Source organism: Bombyx mandarina, chromosome 24 (assembly GCF_030267445.1).
Source record: "Bombyx mandarina strain Sakado chromosome 24, ASM3026744v2".
Lineage (NCBI taxonomy): Eukaryota > Metazoa > Arthropoda > Insecta > Lepidoptera > Bombycidae > Bombyx > Bombyx mandarina.
In genome coordinates this window covers 5,745,079-5,764,470 of record NC_143230.1, presented here as the reverse complement: position 1 = coordinate 5,764,470, position 19,392 = coordinate 5,745,079, and the positions used below count along the sequence as shown (strand labels likewise).

Below are 19,392 nucleotides of genomic sequence, written 5' to 3'. Positions count from 1 at the left end.
AAAACACGGCTAAAATTCGAACCCCGTGCCCGATATCGGCAGTTCGGCACACTCACTATTCACTAGACAATCGAGGCAATTTCATTAATTCAGGAGTTTTTTCAATCGTTCACTTTGTCACAACACTATTTTTATTTCATCAAAAACTGACAACACAGTAAACGTCAGTTTACTTCGTCTAATAAAAAATCCGACTATAGTGAAGATAAGTTATATGATCACAGAAAAAATAATAGTGTTTTCTTACATCAGTGGTAACACAAAACGAAAATATGGATGATCTTGCTAAAACTAACCCGCCAACAGAAGTACGTATTAACATAATTCAAAATATTCATTGCACTATAATTAAAAAATTACAAAAACAAATAATTAATTCCAATAATTTCGTTACCTTATTTTTTATAATAAATTTTCATTCTTCATGAATATCTTGAAATTTTTATTTTTCTTCAGGGAACCAACATTCGAAACGATGGGCCTCCTCTAAATTTATTAGATAAAGCAATATTAAAAGATAAATATCGCGTGATACCGAATTTAAAAACTGCTCAAAGTGAAATCACCAGAGAAATGCGAGGAATTATCGATGAAAAAGTAGAAAAATATCAAATGGTTTACTTTTATAAATTACTCAATTTAGGGTTAAGACGTAGACTCTGTCTATTGCTCGAAGAACATGGTATAGATGTTTTACCCGAAACAGAATTGAATCATAACTCATTCTCACACATTAAGTTGTCCACAGTGTACAGAGATAAATATAGTACGACCACAGATGTAGAACTTGTGGAATCAATTGTCGACATTGTCAAAGATGCTATGATCTGTAAAAAAGGTATGACAAAAGTGGATGGCTTGTAGATTAAGAAATAAATTATAAATAAATGAATTGTGATTGATGCAGTGAGAGGTTTGAAAAAGTAGTATTTAAACCGTGTTTTAGCTAATAAAGTTTGATTTAATTTAAATAGTTATAAAAATGAAGTATATGTTATAAAACTAATTGCATGGTTTTTAAGTTTTATTTTAATTTGACTTCACAAAATAGCAATAGAAGCTATTGTCTTTGATGGATCCCTCACCCAAATGATGCTCTGTGAGCACTATCTTATTAACTAAATTAAATAACAATCATTAGTTTAATGATAAGTTAAATTTTTTCGTTAGTATAGAATTGCTTTACACAGCTTACACAGAGGTTTTTTTTATATAAAAAGCACTAATAATATTTTAAAAATCGATGTTCATATCATCATGTTTCAGATGTAAGTAAATATATAAAGGATTTACCAGAAGAAACCAGTCAATCAAATAAGCAACATAACAATGTAACAATAATAGAGTCTAAAATAGATGAAGATAATGAAAAAAATAGTAGTGGTTCTCATAATAACAAAAATAATCAAAACAAATTACAAGCTCTTTTTGAAGAATTTAAAAAACGATGCAAATTGGACAACAAACCCAAGGTCGTATCTCAGAGTGGAAAACAGCAAAGCACAAAATGTCAACGAAATCTGGTTACAAAGGTGCAAAATAAACAATCAAAAAAACAAGCTCGAAAAAAAGCTGGTGCTCTCAATCAGAAAGAGCCACATGACCGAGAAAAAAGTAATATAGTGCTAGAAAACAAAAAAAATAGAAGTGATCAACAAGATCTCGAAAAGCAACAAAATACAAATTCTCAACCAAACATTACAAATTCAACAAATCAATTGAATTTAGAATTCCAGTCCAACATTTTTCCCTCAAATGGTCAACAAGAAGTGAAGTGGGAATTAAATTCTAATGAGAATGAAATTCGATCGATTTGTCAAACAAAAGCATCACATCTGTTTGTAAATCTACAAGAATCTTGTGTCCAACAGAACATCATTCCTCATCTACAAGAATCTTGTGTCCAACAGAACATCATTCCTCATCTACAAGAATCTTGTGTCCAACAGAACATCATTCCTCAGTTTGAAAATCAGACAAGTTCAGTATGGAAACCGAATACCCACTTTGAAAATATACCAAGTTCTCAACCTGAGGTCATTTCCAGTTTGAGATCCCAACAAAATTCATGTTGTCAAATTAATTCCATTCCTCTAATAGCCAACCAACATTTGGCAAGCGACCAACAAAGTCTTATCTCACAATTTTTAAATCAACAAAACTCATATGCTTACCACGGAGTAGTTCATGGACCAACAGTAATGCCCCAGTTTGTTCATCAACCAGTCGTGAATTACGCACAAAACATTGTACCCCAGCTCGTTATCCCAGTTCAACAAAGCTTAGTTTGCGCGCCAATTGCAGTGCCCCAGGTGCCACAGGTCAACCAACACACAGTACCAGAGATTATTCGCCCCCAAAAGTCAATTTACCAACCAAAACCAATACCTACCGTCATAAATCAACAAATTTCAGATTGTCAACAAAAAATAACTTCCCCATATGCCAATGAAACAGATCCAATTTGCCATCCAAAAGTCATAACCGAAATAAAGCCCATCATTCCTGCAAACGCAGACCTGTTGATATCTGACAAACCAAACCTCATACCCCAGCATCTAAATCAACACAGTCCATTTGATAGATCAAACACGACTGCTAAAGAAAAAAAGCAAGAAACAATATCTCAAGACACATCTGGAAGAAAAGTACTGAGTAAGTATTAAGATTTTATTGGTAAGTTGGGTGAACAAGCTCACACCTTCACTGTGTGGGCGCGTTGACCCGTACAGGCGGCCACCCTTCTGGCTACGCTTCCAGAAGGTCGGTCCGCCAACTCGCCAGGGAGGCCGTGCGTGGTCTGGGTGATAGCCCATATGCAGCTGCAGGAGGCACACCTGGCGATGCCTCCGGTGCTTTAGCATCCGGCACGGCTTCGCCAGGTGTAATCGGCTGTGGATCGCAGCGGACTTTGCTTCCGTTGCGGTCAACCTGGGCCCAAGGCGGCCTTCTGCACCGCCGCCGCGCCGCATTGTGTATTGTGTGACGTGGCGAAGCGGCGGGCAGACCACCAGGTTGGAGGCCCGGCCTGTCATTCCGCTTCCTCCGACAAAAAGTGGAGTCGTGGCGGAAAAAAGAAGAAAATAGAGGAAGAGCCGGCCGGTCAGTTTCTGTCGCGGACGTCAAGCCGCAAGGCGGGACGGAAGACGAGGGAGCGAAGCACGTGACACCTCAATAATGGATCACGTCCATCGTTTCCTCCAAGCGAACGCGAACCACTTCGCCGGGGCGCAGGATCTCCTATCATCGACATCGCATTCGTCACGGAGCCATCCTTCGTACCTGCCGACCGGGAGGATTGCTGGGCTGGGGATGTCGATGGCTCCGTGGCGATCGTTTTGCGACAGTCGGTGGCGTTACTCCCCCTTGGAATGGTCCACGGGATCCGGGTAAGTCATAGTTAGGGTCGACGAAACCGTCGTGATAGGTGTGTACTTCTCTCCGAACAGAAGTCTCACCGAGTTCGAGCGATTCCTGGGTGGGCTCGAAGCGTTGGTTCATCGCTTTAAATCTCGGTGATACTGGCGCGGGACCCCAATACCAAATGTACGGCGTGGGGTTTCCCCCGCACGGACTCACCCGGCGAGTTCCTGTCGGAGTGGGCCTTCGCGACCGGCTTCTGTCATCTGAACAGAGGTTCGGTCGCGACCTGCGTGCAGTGGAACGGGGAATCACACGTAGATGTGTCGTTCGCGTCTCTGTCCGCCGCACGCCGTGTCCGTGGCTGGCGTGTTCTCGAGGGGTCGAAGACGGTCCATCTGTTCCGTCTGGACGTCGGACGCTGTTGGACCATCGGTTCGTCCAATTTGAGCTCTCCGTCTCCACCTCGTTGAACGCGCTGGCCGAAGACGCCCGCAGCGAAGAGGAGCTCCTGCGTAACGCTCCGCGATCATTCCTCGATGGGCACTGAAGCTTCTGAATAAGGTGCTCGCGGTGGAGGTGGCCATAGTGGCCACGTGGACGCTGATGCCAGCGCGTCTAGTGGACGTGATGTCGGAGACCAACTGGTTCCGGAATACGATGCGTTGCGTCTGTGGTGCTCCGATGTCCCGGGTCAGCGGTCGCGCTCCACGTGACGGTGCGTATTTGTGGACGCCCAAGACCCCTCTCCTCCGAGAGGAGTGCGTGCGGGCGCGCCGCAGGAGCGCCCTCCACCGCCGAGGCCGCTTTTGCGACGCAGACTTCGCGGAGGTGGCTGTCCGGTTGTATGCCGACTACCGTCAGAAGCAAGAGGTCGTTAGGCCGTCAGCAAGGCAGTCTCAAAGCATGAAGACGCTCCTAGAGACGCTCGACCAGGATTCCAAGAAATTGCGGCCTTGGGCGCTCCCGGTGACAGAGCGCCTCCAGGGCTCCGGGCTGTTCCCGCGGATAGAGCCCCCTCCATGGGTACGCCGCCACGCGGTGACGTGAACGGTGATGCCCCTGCTGAGGCGGTCCCTCTGAGCATCTCGGAGGAGGAGGTTCGCGCGGCCGTAACGAGGATGCGCAGGGAGGATGCGGCTCCCGGCCCTGACGGTTTTTGGGGAATCGGCTCGTTGAAGCCTGTCTCGAGTCGGGACGTTTTCCGAAGGAGTGGAGGACGGGCAGACTTGTTCTGCTGAGGAAGGAGGGACACCCTGTGGACTTACCAGTGGGGTACCGTCCCATCGTGTTGCTCATCGAGGCGGGATAACTGGTCGAGCGGGTGGTGGCCGCCCGCATCGTCCAGCACCTTACGGGGGTGGGTCCCCGTCTGTCAGCGGAACAGTTCGAATTCAGGGAGAGCTGTTCGACCATCGCCGCGGTGATGCGCGTGTGCGCCCTCTCTGAGGCCGTCGGCTGAGGCGGGGCTGCACTGGCGGTGTCCCTGGACATCGCTGAAGCGTTCAACACCATACCTTGGTTGGTGATTCCGGAGGCGCTGGAGTATCACGGCGTCCCTACGTATCTCCTTCGGCTGATGGGGTCCTACCTCCAGGAAAGGTCGGTTGTGTGCACTGAGCTTGATGGGGCGGTGCTCCGCTTACCCGTCGAGTGCGGTGTTCCACAGGGGTCAGTCCTCGCCACTCTCTTGTGGAACATCGGCTACGACTGGGTCCTGCGGGGCACCCTTCGCTCTCCTCTCCCGGGTCTGAGCGTAGTTTATTATGCGGACGACACTTTGGTCGTGACCCGGAGGAAGAATTTGCGCAAGTCTGCTCGTCTTTCCTGCGCGGGTGTGGCCTTCATCATTGGCAGGATTTGAAGCTTGGGTCTGGAGGTGGCGCTTGAGAAATCCTAGGCCCTGTTATTTCACATAGCCCGGATAGCGCTGCCTCAGGAGGCTCAACTCTTGATCGGAGGCACCGCGTCGAGATCGTGGCGAGACGGGGTACCTCGGTCTCGTACTGAACGGTCGTTTCCGTGCTCACTTCGAAAGATTGGGTCCCCGACTGATGGCGACCACTGGCTCGCTGAATTGGCTTTTGCCGAACGTCGGGGGTGGTGCGGTCGGTGGCGCTGTACAGGGCTCCCGTGTCGTACCACGACCTGACCCGCGACAACGTCGCAGCATTGCGACGTCCGCAGCGCGCGATTGCGGTCAGGGTGGTTCACGGGTACCGCACCGTCTCGTTTGAGACGGCGTGCGTGTTCGCCGGGACACCTTCCTGGGACCTGAAAGCGGAGGCGCTCGCTGCGAATTGCGAGTGGCGATGCGAACCAGGGGGGAACCGCAGCCTGGCGCGACGGGAGTTCGAACGCGGAAGCTTCAATCTCTGCGTGCCGTGTTCGAGGCTTGGGCTCGCCCCCTGGCGGATCCCGCCTACGAGCGATGGAGCGTCGAGGCGATCCGCCCGGTTCTCTCGCACTGGGTGAATCGCAACCGAGGACATCTTACCTTCCGGGCGACGCAGATGCTCACGGGACACGGCTGTTTAGGTCGCTACCTGCAACTCGTCGCCCGGAGGGAGCCGACGCCTGAGTGCCACCACTACAGTGGTTGTAACGAGGACACGGCGGAGCACACGCTCACGTACTGCCCCGCTTTCATGGAGCAGCGCCGCGTTCTCGTTGCAAAAATAGGACCGGACTTGCCGCTTCCGAGCCTTGTGGCTACGATGCTCGGCAGCGACGAGACCTGGCAAGTGATGTTCGACTTCTGCGAGCCCACCGTCTCGCGGAAGGAGGCGGTGGAACGGGAGAGCTCTTCTTCCCTCTCGGCGCCGTGCCGCCACCGCCGAGCCGGGGGTCGGAGGAGGGCGTTTGTCCAGCTCCGGGCCTTGTGAGGAGGCAGTCTCCTCCCGGTCATGGTCACGGGCGACCTAAGGGGGTTGAGGCTGCGCCGCACGCTATCGTTGCTCTAGCGCGCTGGCACCAGGACGATGGAACGACGCGTCGACGGCTGCGGCCTGCGATGCGCTCCGCGTCGTCGTCGTCGCTGTCGTCGCCGAACATACTGTGGAAGATCAACCGGTCGGAGGTTTATCGACCCAGCGGGGTATCCCGGAACACCAGCGGCCTAGTAGGGCCGCCGTACTGCGGAAACCGGCTTCATTGGTTGTCGACTATCGCCTCGACGATCCGTTGATCAGGCGTCCTCGGGGTGACCGCGCGAGTCTGGTTGTAGGGACGGGACCTCGTAAGAGGCTTGGCCACCGGCACGATAGAAAACTCAACCTCACAGCTTGGTATTAAGAAATTACAATTATATTGAATCATTTGCGTTCAATTTCTGACTACTGAAATAGGAACAAATGAATCAAGTATTGAAGCTTAGTCTTTATGATTAGCTTCGCAAATAGATCCGGCACACCCATGTTTATCTCTAATATTGAATTGAAATTGAAAGAAACATTTTTCAAAATCCTAAAAGAAATAGACAAGAACCATCACAGACAGCACCATCTTAGCGTTGACAATGGAACAAAATCAGTCAACTATTGTTTCACATTACTACTATAATTTTGCTTCCTACAACATTTTGGTCCATCTGATTGTAGAGCTAAAGGTCAACTAGCAGTAAGGCTTTTATATCTTTCAAACTTTCAAGCTTTAAGGATTATACAGTAAATGATAAATGTCGACCTTAAATGCCAAGGTGGGTTGCGGCATTCACTTGGCGGTGTCTGTGGGCCTCCATAACCATCAAGTGGGCCGTGCGCTCGTTAAATGCAATAAAAAAGACCATAATTGTTCCAAGGTAGAGTGAGATGTTACAGTGGGTACACAACAACCTTACCAACTGTACTTAGATAAGCAATTGTGTGTCAGGTCATCAAGTAAATAGTGTGAGTGTATTCATATATGTCGTTCGTTATAAAAATCGTGGTAAAATTGCCGATTTCTACACTTAGTACACGCAATGGAATATAAACAATAAAAGGAAGGGTCACACGAGGTCAACGGCCTTGAGCGAAACACCGAGGATACCGCCTGACTTTGCTGATTGACCAGATGCTAAAATTGACAAAATGACAACAGGTCTACTTTAAAAAACAAACAATACATTAAATTAAAAGATGTTATTTATTTGGAATATTAAAAGTAAATTGAAATATGTAGTGAAATTAGAAAAAAAATTAACTCGTTTAAAAATCGGGTCGAGACTGTCCCAGTGTTGGAGATGAACTATAAAATGGTAGTTCATTTTGATTCACATTTTTAACCCATAAAATATATCGTTGACAAAAGTTAGTAAAATGTTTTAATATTTTAAATCAACAAAACACATATGCTTACCACGGAGTAGTTAAAGAACCAACAGTAATCCCCAGTATGTTCATCAACCAATCGTGAACTGCGCACAAAACATTGTACCCCAGCTCGTTATCCCAGTTCAACAAAGCTTAGTTAGTGCACCAATTGCAGTGCCCCAGGTCAACCAACACCAGACCAGGGGTTATTGGCCCCCAAAATTCAAACTTACCACCCAAAACCGATACCTACTGTCATAAATCAACAAATTTCAGATAGCAAACAAAAAATAATTTCCTCATATGTCAATGAAACAAATCCAATTTGCCGTCCAAAAGGAATGACCAAGATAAAGCCCATCATCATGCCAGCAAATCCAGACTTGTTGATATCTGACAAACCAAACCTCATACCCCAGTCTCTAAATGAACACAGTCCATTGGATAGATCAAACACACCTACTAAAGATAAAAAGCAAGAACCAAAATCTCAAGATACATCTGGAAGAAAAGTATTGAGTAAGTATTAAGATTTTATTGATTAGTTATTTATTATTTATTTATTTAAATAATTTGGCTCCAGCGCCTTTGGCATTGATTTGCCTTGAAAACCTGGCCGGGTGTAGGTATGTTGAATAGAGGCAGTTGCCGGTAAATGTGGAGCTGATCTTTTTTCTGGGACATTTAATACATCTTCCGCAGGGCGTTTTTGTGGAGCTTTTACTGGAGAATTAAGCATTTGAGAAAGATCGTCCATCTCCGAATTTAAAGAAGACCTCCCTCTGTCCGGAGGGAGGTTTTCGCCCACCGAGGACGACATTGATATAAAAAAATACACATACCACAACAAAAATAGGACAACACAATTCTTAAAAACACAGAAAAAACTGGAAAAACACTAAAAATAATCGAAACTTGTGTAATCTGACAGATGTCCAACTACCCTCTCCATTTATTAGTTGTGTGAACAAGCCTGTTTTTAAGTAATTACAATTATATTGAATAATTTGCGTTCAATCTCTGGCTCATGAATTATGAACAAAATAATCAAGTAGGTATTGATGTTTAGTCTACAAACAGATCCGGCATACCCACTTGTATCTATAGTATTGAATTGAAATTGAAATTAAACATTTGTCACTATTTAATTACACCTTAATTGTTGATTCACAGGCAAGAGGAAAGGCGATGATGAATTGATTATTGTTAATAAAAAATGTAAACTTTCAACTGAATTAGAAAACCTTATAAGAAATAGACAAGAACCATCGAAGCACCCTCTTAGCGTTGACAGTGGAGGAAAATCAGTAAATTATTGTGAGTTTCACATTTCTGCTATAACTTTGCTTCCTGCAACATTCTTCACGAACACAGTCAAGCTAGTTTGGTCCATCTGATTGTAGAGCTAAAGGTCACCTAGCAGTAAGGTTTTATATCAAGCTTTAAGGGTAGGAAAGCCATTATACAGTAAAAGTTAAAATTTGACCTTAAATGCCAAGGTTGCTGCACTTGGCATGGTGTGTGGGCCCCCATAACTATTAAGTGGGTCGTGCACTCGTTCAATGCAATAAAAAGGACCATGATTGTTTCATGGTAGAGAGACGTTACAGTGGGTGTTTTTTTTATTTTATTGCCCAAGTAGGCAGACGAGCGTACGGCCCACCTGATGGTGATTGGTTACCGTCGCCCATGGACTTCAGCAATGCCAGGGGCAGAGCTAAGCCGCTGCCTACCGTTATGGATTCTCCACATAAATTTTATTAGGTAATAAGACATTTGAAGCGATCCACAATACGCACGCGAATTTTGACGTATCAAATGACTAATGTCCATGAACTACGGCGAACGCTCATCAAGTCCCACAACAACCTTACCAGCAGTACTTAGATCAGCAATTGTGAGTCAGGTCATCAAATAAATAGTGTGAATGATAAACAAAGTGCATTCATACAATATGTCGGTGATAAAACAGAACTGGTAAAATTGTCGACTTCTACACTTAGTATGCGCTATGACATGTCCTTCTTCAAACGAGGCTTGTGGAGAGTATTAAGCGGTAGGCAGCGGCTCGGCTCTGTCCCTAGCATTGCTGAAGTCCATGGGCGACGGTAACCACTCACCATCAGGTGAGCCGTGTGCTGGTCTGCCTACAAGGACAAAAAAAAACACGCAATGGATTATTTAAAACAATAAAAGGAAGTGTTGCATGAGGTAAACGCCTTGAATGAAATTCAATTTATCAACCAAAACCGACACCTACTGTCTTAAATCAACAAATTTCAGGTAGCCAACAAAAAATAACTTCCCCATGTGTCAGTGAAACAAATCCAATTGGCCAGCCCAAAGTCATGACCGAGATAAAGCCCAACATGCCAGAAAATCCAGACCTGTTGATATCTGACAAATCAAACCTCATACCCCAGTCTCTAAATCAACACAGTCCATTTGATAGATCAAACACGACTGCTAAAGAAAAAAAGCAAGAACCCAAATCTCAAGATACATCTGGAGGAAAAGTACTGAGTAAGTATTATTAAGATTTTATTGCTTAGTTAGGTGAACGTGCCCAGGGCCTGGTGTTAAGTAATTATTGGAGCCCATAGACAACAGCAACGTCAATGCAGTCATCCCACCTTGAGACGTGTGTTCGTAGTTTTATAGTTCTATAGTACAATGACTGCCCATAGATCAAACTTACCCGAGCTGGCTCAAAAATTTCCTACTGTTACTGGTAACAATGTAAAGCATACTTTTTCCGAATTTGATTTTTAATACACTGTGTTATATGTGACATTAACACGTTTCATTAGAAAAATATTACCTGTCTGTGGGATCCAAATACTGGCATGTTCATATCCCATCGCTCTCTATGAATGCACCAGAGGTCTATCTCCTAACTCTAAGCGACACAACTTTCCATCTTGCATATTGTCTATATTTGAAAAATATATCGGTTTTCACATGGTATTGAATCATTTGTTTAACGGCTGTCTGGTGTAGTGGTAAGTGACATGGTCACTACACAAGGGGGTCGCGGGTTCGAATCCCGCCAAGGGAAGATATTTGTTTGATAAATGTAAAAAAAAGTCTTTTCCAGGTTTATGGATGTATATCTAATATATGTATGTGTATAATAAAAATCTTACATTTATTTCCGTTATCTGGTACCTGTAACACAAGTTCTTTACGAACTTAGCACGGGACCAGTTAATGTGGCGTGATCGTTAGTAAATATTTATTATTATTTATTTATATTTATTTAAAATCTTATTAGTTACATAATCTTTTTTAAAAAAGATATTAAAAATACAATTTTTAAAAAACACTATATAAAAATAGATTGCCGCTGATGGCGGTGTCTACGACACAAGCCACCAGTGGTTAGGACTCCAGAGTGAGAAACCTCCTCACAATGCGTGCAGTATCGAGGATAACTGCTTTCTGTATTAGGCCCTTAACCCAGCTGGATAACGAAAGTTTCTTAAGATGTTGATCGAAACTTTTCGCCATCAAGCCGTGTACCGACACAACTATTGGAACAATGATGGTTGAATCAACATGCCACATGGCGGTAGTCTCGTGGGCCAGGTCTAAATATTGTATTAATTTGTCCTTTTCTGCCTTCACGAGGTTCTCGTCATGAGGAATGGTGACATCAACCAACACTGCTCGACGCGCAGATCGATCTATTATCACAATATCAGGTTTATTGGCTACAATATACCTATCCGTGATAATAGATCGGTCCCAGTAGAGCGTAACATGACCATTATCAAGAACTGGTTGAGGTTGGTATTGGTAATAAGGTACAGCAGAATCAAGAAAACCATATTTCAGAGCAAGTTGTTGATGGATAATCCTAGCCACTTGGTTATGTCTATGCAAGTACTCGCCGTTAGCAAACCGAGAACAGCCAGAAACAATATGTCTAATAGACTCTCCCGGACGGTGGCATGCCCGACAAATGTCGACCGTCCCATCCTTTAGTATATATTTCCGGTAGTTGTTCGTCATGATAACTTCGTCCATAATTGCAAAGATAAAACCTTCAGTTTCCCCAAAGAGGTTACTGAATCGTAACCAGGCCACGGAAGATAATTGGTCTACATCAGGCCCTGTGAGAGCCCGGTAGAACCTACCGTGTAACTCCTTGCTCCTCCATACAGTTATGCGATCTGAAATACTCTCTACCTTCAGCCTCTTCCAATTCCCGTTAGCTAAGGATAGCGGAGTTAGCCCCTTATCGACTGCAACGACATCCCGATACATATTCACGTTCATCTTAAGGAAATATTCCCTAAGGTTGTATATCTCTCGGTTATGTAGATCCTTGGCATTCAAAATACCACGACCCCCAGATTTCCGAGGAATATACAACCTCATTACAGATGAACGTGGATGATGCATTCTGTATGCCGTTAACAATCGCCTGACTTTTCTGTCCAGTACGTCCAGCTCTGATTGCGTCCACCTTAGTATGCCAAAGGAATATGTTAACATAGGCATGACCCAACCATTAAACGCTCGGATTTTGTTTCCGCCTGATAAATGGCTTTTTAAGACCTTTATAAGACGACCAAAAAACCGATCTCTAAACGATTGTTTCATATCTGCGTCAACAATATTCAGCACTTCAAACATACCAAGGTACTTGTAAGTTTCCGATTCACAAAGAGACTTGAGGACCACACTATGGTTAAGTAGTAAGCAATCTGAGCTTACAACTTTACCTCTCTGTACATCTATGAACGCACATTTATCAACACCAAATTCCATCCCAATGGCTTTACTAAAACTGTCGGTTATTTTTAGTAAACTCATTAAGTCTGGTTTTTTGGAAGCAAATAATTTGAGATCATCCATGAACAAGAGATATGATATAGCCTCAGCTCCTCTGCGAAGTCGGTAGCCTAGCGTTGAATCTTTAAGTAATGTACTTAAAGGATTAAGCGCCAAACAAAACCACAAAGGACTCAGACTGTCGCCCTGAAAGATACCCCGCTTAATCCTTATTAAATTCGGGGCAGCAGAAGAAGTAATCTGACCTGGTTGACTAAGAAACGTAGACCATTGACCCATGCATGAGCTAAGAAAGGAGCATAGTATGGGATTTATTTTATATAGCTCTAAAACTCTCATTAGCCATGTATGAGGCATCTTATAATTTTATTATAAGAAAGCGTATGACTCTTTATTTATTATTATTACTTGTGTTCAATTTTGGGCTCATTAAATATGAACAAATGACTCGAGTATTAAAGTTTAGTTTTTATGTTTGGCTTTGCAAACAGATCCGGCACATCCATGTGTATCTATAGTATTGAATCTCTCAGACACAGCCCACTGAGTTTCTCGCCGGATCTTCTCAGTGGGTCGCGTTTCCGATCCGGTGGTAGATTCTGCGAAGCACGGCTCTTGCTAGGGTTCGTGTTAGCAACATCGTCAGGTTGAGCCCCGTGAGCTCACCTACTAAAGTTAGGGTTACGCTGACATAGCCTCTCAAGGCTATCAGCTTAGGTAGGAAAAAAAAAAAAAAAAAAAGTATTGAATTGAAATTGAAATTAAACATTTGTCACTATTTAATTACACCTTAATTGTTGATTCACAGGCAAGAGGAAAGGCGATGATGAATTGATTATTGTTAATAAAAAATGTAAACTTTCAACTGAATTAGAAAACCTTATAAGAAATAGACAAGAACCATCGAAGCACCCTCTTAGCGTTGACAGTGGAGGAAAATCAGTAAACTATTGTGAGTTTCACATTTCTGCTTGAGTATTACTTTCTATAATATTTTATGTAAAGCAAGCTATTATCTAACCTAACTCTATATATATATATATATATATATATCGACGCTTGAAAGGCAAACGCGACTAAGCGGCAATGCGTGAACTTTACAGTAGACTAATTTAAAGTTGAAATACCTGAAAAAAAATCTATTTTAACAAATCTAGCTGTAGGATTGAAATTATTTTAATAGACCTAGAAATATATTTTTTTTGCGCATCGAATACGGTTATTGCCTAACATTTATGTACAAAGCAGTTATTGTCGCTTAGTCACGTTTGCCTTTCAAGCGTCGATATGTATATATATATATATATAATTTAAGGTACAAGAGATGAAGATAATTACAAGAATCAATGCACAGATGTTGATGTAGTTAATAAGCCAATAGATAATGAATACAGTTTACGTAATCAAAACGAGGGTAGTCAAATTAGTTCTACTCAGACCGAACCCGTGCTGGAATCCAGTCAAGAAAATTCTGGTCACCCCGGAAAGGAGTCACAAGGCCATGTAGAATGTAAGTAACATAGTGGTAATTTCTATAGACTCATTAAATATTCTCTTGTGTTATGGGTATCAGTAACGCGTATGTTGCAGACATTTAATGTTGTAATATGTATTTAATGAAGATAATGACTCTGTCCAAATCTCGAACCTTAAATAATTAGACCCCAGCAATCTGATTGAGCCACAATCACATGACAGTCATATTGCAGTAATGGTTTCAGGAGATTCATTGAGCAAACAAATTTGTGATGTTTCAGATGATGACCAAACAACTACATGGGACTCAACGCATGCACTGGAGACAGACGATTGGGCTTGGAAAGAAGGTTACACAGATTGGAGTTGAACGTATACGAAGTCATTATAAAGCTATTAGTTTGATAGGTAAACTTAACATATCTATAGCTAAGTAAAATAGTATGTAGTACACTCGCGAGCAAAAGTTTGGAATCACTTACTTGAAATTGATTCCGCGCGATCTTGTGTACTAAATATTTTTTTGATAATCATAAAAATGAGATCATTTTAAAGGTTGAATTCCTAACTTTAAACTGATACCAAATTCATTAAAATCAAGCCAGTATTTAAGAAGTTATCTTGGATTAAGTGAAGGAATAACGAAAAAGACGTGTTTCAATTGCTTGATACGTCGCGAGTTGCGGCCTACTGACCCCTATAAAAGCACCTGTTATCGGATTTTCTTTATCAGTCGACTTTCACACGTTGACTGGTACATATCTCGGCTACTTTTGACCCTTTACCTTGTACGACAATTGGGACAACACCTACAGAAGTAGCACAAATCGTAGCCCTATTGCAAGAAGAGCTCAGCCAGCGGATTGTCGCTCGTCGGCTCCAAATAAGCCATTCCTGTGTTTCAAAAGTTTGCAAGCGCTTTCAAGAGACTGGTAGCTTTATCCCGAGACCAAGATCTGGACGGCGCCGGGGCACATCGGAGAGGAATGACCGTTTTATCGTGTTAACCTCTCTCCGAAATCGGCATTAACCTGGTGTCGACGTCCAACAGGAGCTCCGAGATGTTCGTAGGGTAGCAGCTAGCAAGTAGACAGTTCGTCGACGACTCAAGCAAGCGAATCTGACTCCAAAAAGGCCTGTCACAGGCCCGAAACTCACGGTAGCTCATCGACAAGCACGCCTTCAATTTGCTCGTACCAATCTTAATTGAGAGGTTGAGCAATGGAGGCAAATCCTGTTCTCCGACGAGAGCAGGATGTGTTTGCATGGTAGCGACCGAAGAGGTTGGGTCTACAGGCGGCCTGGGGAGCGATTTGCGCAGTGCTGTTTCGCTGAAACAGTGGCTTATGGGGTCGGCTCTTGTATGATGTGAGCCGGCATTTCCTTCGACGGTAAAACCGAGCTTGTTTTCGTGCCTGGTGGGGGACGAGGAGGCGGTCAACTTCGGACGGGTACATTTCCAATATTCTGCTGGAACATGTCGTTCCCTATGCGGGATATGCCGGTGATAGCTTCCTCCTTAAGCACGATAACGCTCGTTGTCACACTGCCCGTGGAACAACTGAATACTTCGAAGAAGTCTATATCGCCACATTGGACTGGCCTGCGCTCAGCCCTGACTTGAATCCTATTCAGCACGTGTGGGATGAACTGAAGAATAGGGTTCGTTCCAGAACTTCTGCTCCTTCATGCCTGAATGAGCTGAAATCGGCGTTGATTGAGAAGTGGGAAGGTATCCCACAAGAATCAATTCAAAAGCTGATCAGGTCTATGAAGAATCGTCTTCGAGGAGTTATTAGGGCAAGGGAAGGGAACACAAAGTACTGACATTTAATTTTAAGGCTAAATAAAATTTTTATTTATTAATTTTTGTTGTTTTATGCATTCATTATTTTTCCATATTTCCTTTGTTTCCTACCTCCTTCACTTAATCCGGAATAGCTCCTTAACTACTGGCTCGATTTGAATGAATTTGGTATCAGTTTAAAGTTAAGAGTTCAACCTTTAAAATGATCTCATTTTTATGATTATCAAAAAAATATTTAGTACACAAGATCGCGCGGAATCAATTTCAAGTAAGTGATTCCAAACTTTTGCTCGCGAGTGTATATAAAAAGTGCTTTAAGCACATACTAGTGCGGTATTTTTGAATACTACTATCTGTTGTATTCAAAAATACCGCCATGTTGTCGCAGGTTTCCCTTCCGTACAAAGGGCTTATGATATTTTATTGAACGTATTCATTGTTATAGATTAAAAATTTAAGTTTATTTTTTCTAGGTACAAGTTTTGCATGAACAAGAAAACAAAAAGCAGTGTCAATCATGATTTTTTTTTATTTTTTAAATCAACTTAAAACACTGTTGTGAAAGTAAAGGCGTACTCAATGCATTGGACATTGTTGGTTGTAATCTCTCAACTGGAGAGCAAATGAGCCAAGACAAGATTGTTACTGTGATGACGGAGATTATATGTTGTAAATAATTCTAAGGAATATTTTATGGCTGTAAGAAAGTATTTTAAACTTATAATATAAATAAATAAGTTAAAATTATGTGCTGTATATATTGTGTTTAAAACACATGTTGTAAATATTCTTAATCCCTTTGCGAAATGAAATTTATGAAGAATGTACCTAAATAGTTTGCTCGAGGGAGTCCCTCTGATATGATATTCAATGTTTTGAACTGATCAAACAACATAGTAAACACTGAAATGGTATAAAATTCAGGTCAGCGGTCAGTTGTACATAATACTACATAACAACGATTTGTAAAACACCTATTAGTATGATGTAATAACTTTATACCATATAATTGGTAGTTAAAACTGCAACTAATTACTTAACGGAGAGGGATAATGTGCACATATGTAAATTTATACAATTATTTTTATTAAAAAATTAAATACTTTTAATGCAGCAAAAAAACAAAAACCTTGCGAAATATGAGTAATTTATACATATATGGTTCATACCACCTCTCATTGCACGAGCTGTACTCATTAGACTAAATTACACATTAATTAATTTTGAAATTGCATAAAATTATATGTAAATCGCTCAAATGGGATTAAATCAATTGATCAATTCAGAAAATGTTTAGTAAAATTTGACAATTGCTCTGGTAATTCGACTCTTAGGACTAAATGACACAAGCGGAGCATCTGATATTATCATATGCATTAACTCTTCGTACGATACATACGGCCTTAAAGTTCATACGACATTGAAACTTGCACCTGTGGTCGACAACGGGCTCGCCTTACACTGCACAATCACGAACAACTAGATATAAACTTACAAACTGGCTCGAATCGCGACGCAGCTATCCCTTAATTCATCAGTAATCTTCGAGATCGTCATCGTTGACCTCGATATCGTCGGCGTCTTCCATATTCATATAATCGTCCCAGTCGCTCTCGCGTTTAGTCTTGTCGCTGTCCCGGGTCGCGACCAGTTCGTTCTGCTCGGCCGTGACGCTTGGACGAGTTTTGTCGTCAATTTTAATTTCGGTTTTGATCGGAGGCTCTGTGTCTCCAGCGCTGGGACTGACCTTCACGGGAGACTCTTCCACTTTACAGCTGATGTCGGGGGTCACTTTGCTCTCACCGTCGACAACGGTAGTGTTTGGATGAGTTTGCGCATTGTTCGCTTCTGTAGTTCCCTCTACAAGCTGTACAGTGCTAATTAGAGTCGTCTCAGTCTTACTACCGGCATCTTGAGCTCCTACTGTTGGATTTTTCTCAACAATATTGGAGTCCAAGTCTGCTTTGAGGGTATTGTTGGAGGTGCCTCGTGGAAGGTTGTGTTGTGCTTTCGTCTCATTAGGCGAAGCCGCTGCGACATTGCTCTGTGACGCCTTATTGACATTAGCGACATTATTCTGTGACGCCTTATTGACATTAGTCTGAGCTTTCGATTTCTTTTTCGGTGAGCTTTTCGGTTTGGAGGGACCGGGCGGTGGCTTCCTTACGTCCGCTGGCTTCTTGAAGACTGCGGCGGGTTGTGAGGTGCTCGGCTGCGTTTGTGAGAGTGTTTGCTTTTTTTGAAGCTCCGCTCTTAAGCTCTTCGATAGTTTCGGCTTCTGGGTGACGTGTAGCGGCATAAATTTGATGGGTCGACCGCCTGAAAGTGCGATGATAACATTAGTCGATATATCGACGCCGTTAGCTGCCCTAAAAGTACATTCATATTTCTCGAAATTAGAAGCACAAGGTTGGATTCTATGAAAAAATTAGTTTTATCAATACACGCGCGTAGTTTGTGTATTTATCGCGGCCGCCTTAACCCATACACAGCCCACTGAGTTTCTCGCCGGATCTTCTCAGTGGGTCGCGTTTCCGATCTGGTGGTAGATTCTGCGAAGCACGGCTCTTGCTGGGGCTAGTATTAGTACCACTCCGGTTAGAGCCCCGTGAGCTCACCTACACACGTTAGGGCGAAGCTGACATAGCCTCTCAAGGCTATCAGCATAGGTAGAAAAAAATAGCGGCCTTCACCTAAAATATACCTATAATGAAATAAAAAATTATCTAATACATTATCATACGTTCTAATTGGGAGAAGTTCAATTTGAGAAAGATGAAAGCGTTTTAATATCCGATCCAATCTTGTACCGGTTATATCGTATATTGTTCAGTTCTGTGGCAGGAACACACCACACCGTGGCCTCCATCAGAAAGGTTTCAGTTCAACACAATTAATTGAAGTTCAATTAAATTTGGTGTTACTGAAGACAAAATGATCACGATTGACTTCAACGGTGGAGGAATAACATCGTGTAATAAAAATCAAACCCGCAAAATTATAATTTGCGTAATTACTGCTGGTAGGACCTCTTGTGAGTACGCGCGGGTAGGTTGGTACCTACAAACCGAAACGCATTACTGCTTCACGGCAGAAATAGGCGGGGTGGTGGTACCTACCCGTGCGGACTCACAAGAGGTCCTACCACCGGTAAGCTCACGACGAAGAAGACAAGTGGACTCACATATGGAGACCTTCTGGAACTCTAGCAGCTTGTCGAGGCTGCGGTACGAGTCCATGTGCGCCACGTAGAACGGCTGCCGGTCGGCCTTCTTCAGGCTCACCACGCCCTTGTTCAGGAGGAACTCCTCAAGGGGCTTCCTGGTCGAGTTGACGGCGCCCATGATGCGCACCGCTGGTCTCGAGCAGATATTGAACAGACGCTTGGCCACTTCCGATCTTAATGTCTGAAAGAGTTTTTTTTATTTTTATTGCTTAGATGGATGGACGAGCTCACAGCCCACCTGGTGTTAAGTGGTTACTGGAGCCCATAGAATCTACAACGTAAATGAGCCACCCACCTCGAGATATAAGTTCTAAAATCTGTAAATGACCACTATTTCATTGAATTTCTTTCCTTCTTTATTATTATTATTCATAAACTGTAAATAATTAAAAAGGCGAATTATTAAAATCTGATTACTTATATTTTTCTTA

At 43.1% G+C, this 19,392-nt stretch overlaps 3 protein-coding genes across 5 annotated transcripts in view; 2 read left to right on the top strand and 1 right to left on the bottom strand.

The window, feature by feature from the left end:
- Positions 1 to 159: 159 nt before the first annotated feature.
- On the top strand, positions 160 to 16,480 carry LOC114241107 (uncharacterized). Of its 3 annotated transcripts, XM_089738067.1 has the most exons (11): positions 160 to 308; positions 457 to 838; positions 1,267 to 1,924; positions 1,964 to 2,655; positions 7,929 to 8,171; positions 8,826 to 8,969; positions 9,936 to 10,175; positions 13,261 to 13,404; positions 13,768 to 13,962; positions 14,210 to 14,336; positions 16,209 to 16,480. In XM_089738067.1, the coding sequence occupies exons 1-10, from the start codon at positions 273 to 275 to the stop codon at positions 14,296 to 14,298; spliced, it is 2,823 nt and encodes a 940-aa protein (XP_089594193.1). In that variant the 5' UTR covers positions 160 to 272; the 3' UTR covers positions 14,299 to 14,336; positions 16,209 to 16,480. The 3 variants fall into 3 exon arrangements, with proteins under 3 accessions (XP_089594193.1, XP_089594192.1, XP_089594194.1); XM_089738066.1 differs by having other exon boundaries at positions 1,267 to 2,655; XM_089738068.1 differs by lacking the exon at positions 13,768 to 13,962 and having other exon boundaries at positions 1,267 to 2,655.
- LOC149499955 (uncharacterized) lies at positions 5,354 to 7,940 on the top strand. The gene has a single exon (XM_089738069.1). It carries the CDS (start codon positions 5,673 to 5,675, stop codon positions 6,243 to 6,245), a length of 573 nt encoding a protein of 190 aa, XP_089594195.1. The 5' UTR covers positions 5,354 to 5,672; the 3' UTR covers positions 6,246 to 7,940.
- The window catches only part of LOC114241106 (uncharacterized), a 16,129-nt gene continuing 12,978 nt past the window's right edge, over positions 16,242 to 19,392 (bottom strand). The window contains exons 11-12 of the mRNA XM_089738065.1: positions 18,920 to 19,142; positions 16,242 to 18,054 (exon numbers count right to left, since the gene is read on the bottom strand). Coding sequence (XP_089594191.1) covers positions 17,270 to 18,054; positions 18,920 to 19,142 — 1,008 coding nt within the window. The 3' untranslated portion in view covers positions 16,242 to 17,269. The remainder of the gene's footprint in view (positions 18,055 to 18,919; positions 19,143 to 19,392) is intronic.

Bases quoted from the DNA above. Each gene is read 5' to 3' on its own strand.
- LOC114241107 (XM_089738066.1), top strand. From the start codon at position 273: ATGGATGATCTTGCTAAAACTAACCCGCCAACAGAA. The intron at 839-1,266 runs GTATGACAAAAG...ATCATGTTTCAG, and splicing joins TGCTATGATCTGTAAAAAAG to ATGTAAGTAAATATATAAAG. The intron at 13,963-14,209 runs GTAAGTAACATA...GTGATGTTTCAG, and splicing joins GTCACAAGGCCATGTAGAAT to ATGATGACCAAACAACTACA.
- LOC149499955 (XM_089738069.1), top strand. From the start codon at position 5,673: ATGCGAACCAGGGGGGAACCGCAGCCTGGCGCGACGGGAGTTCGAACG.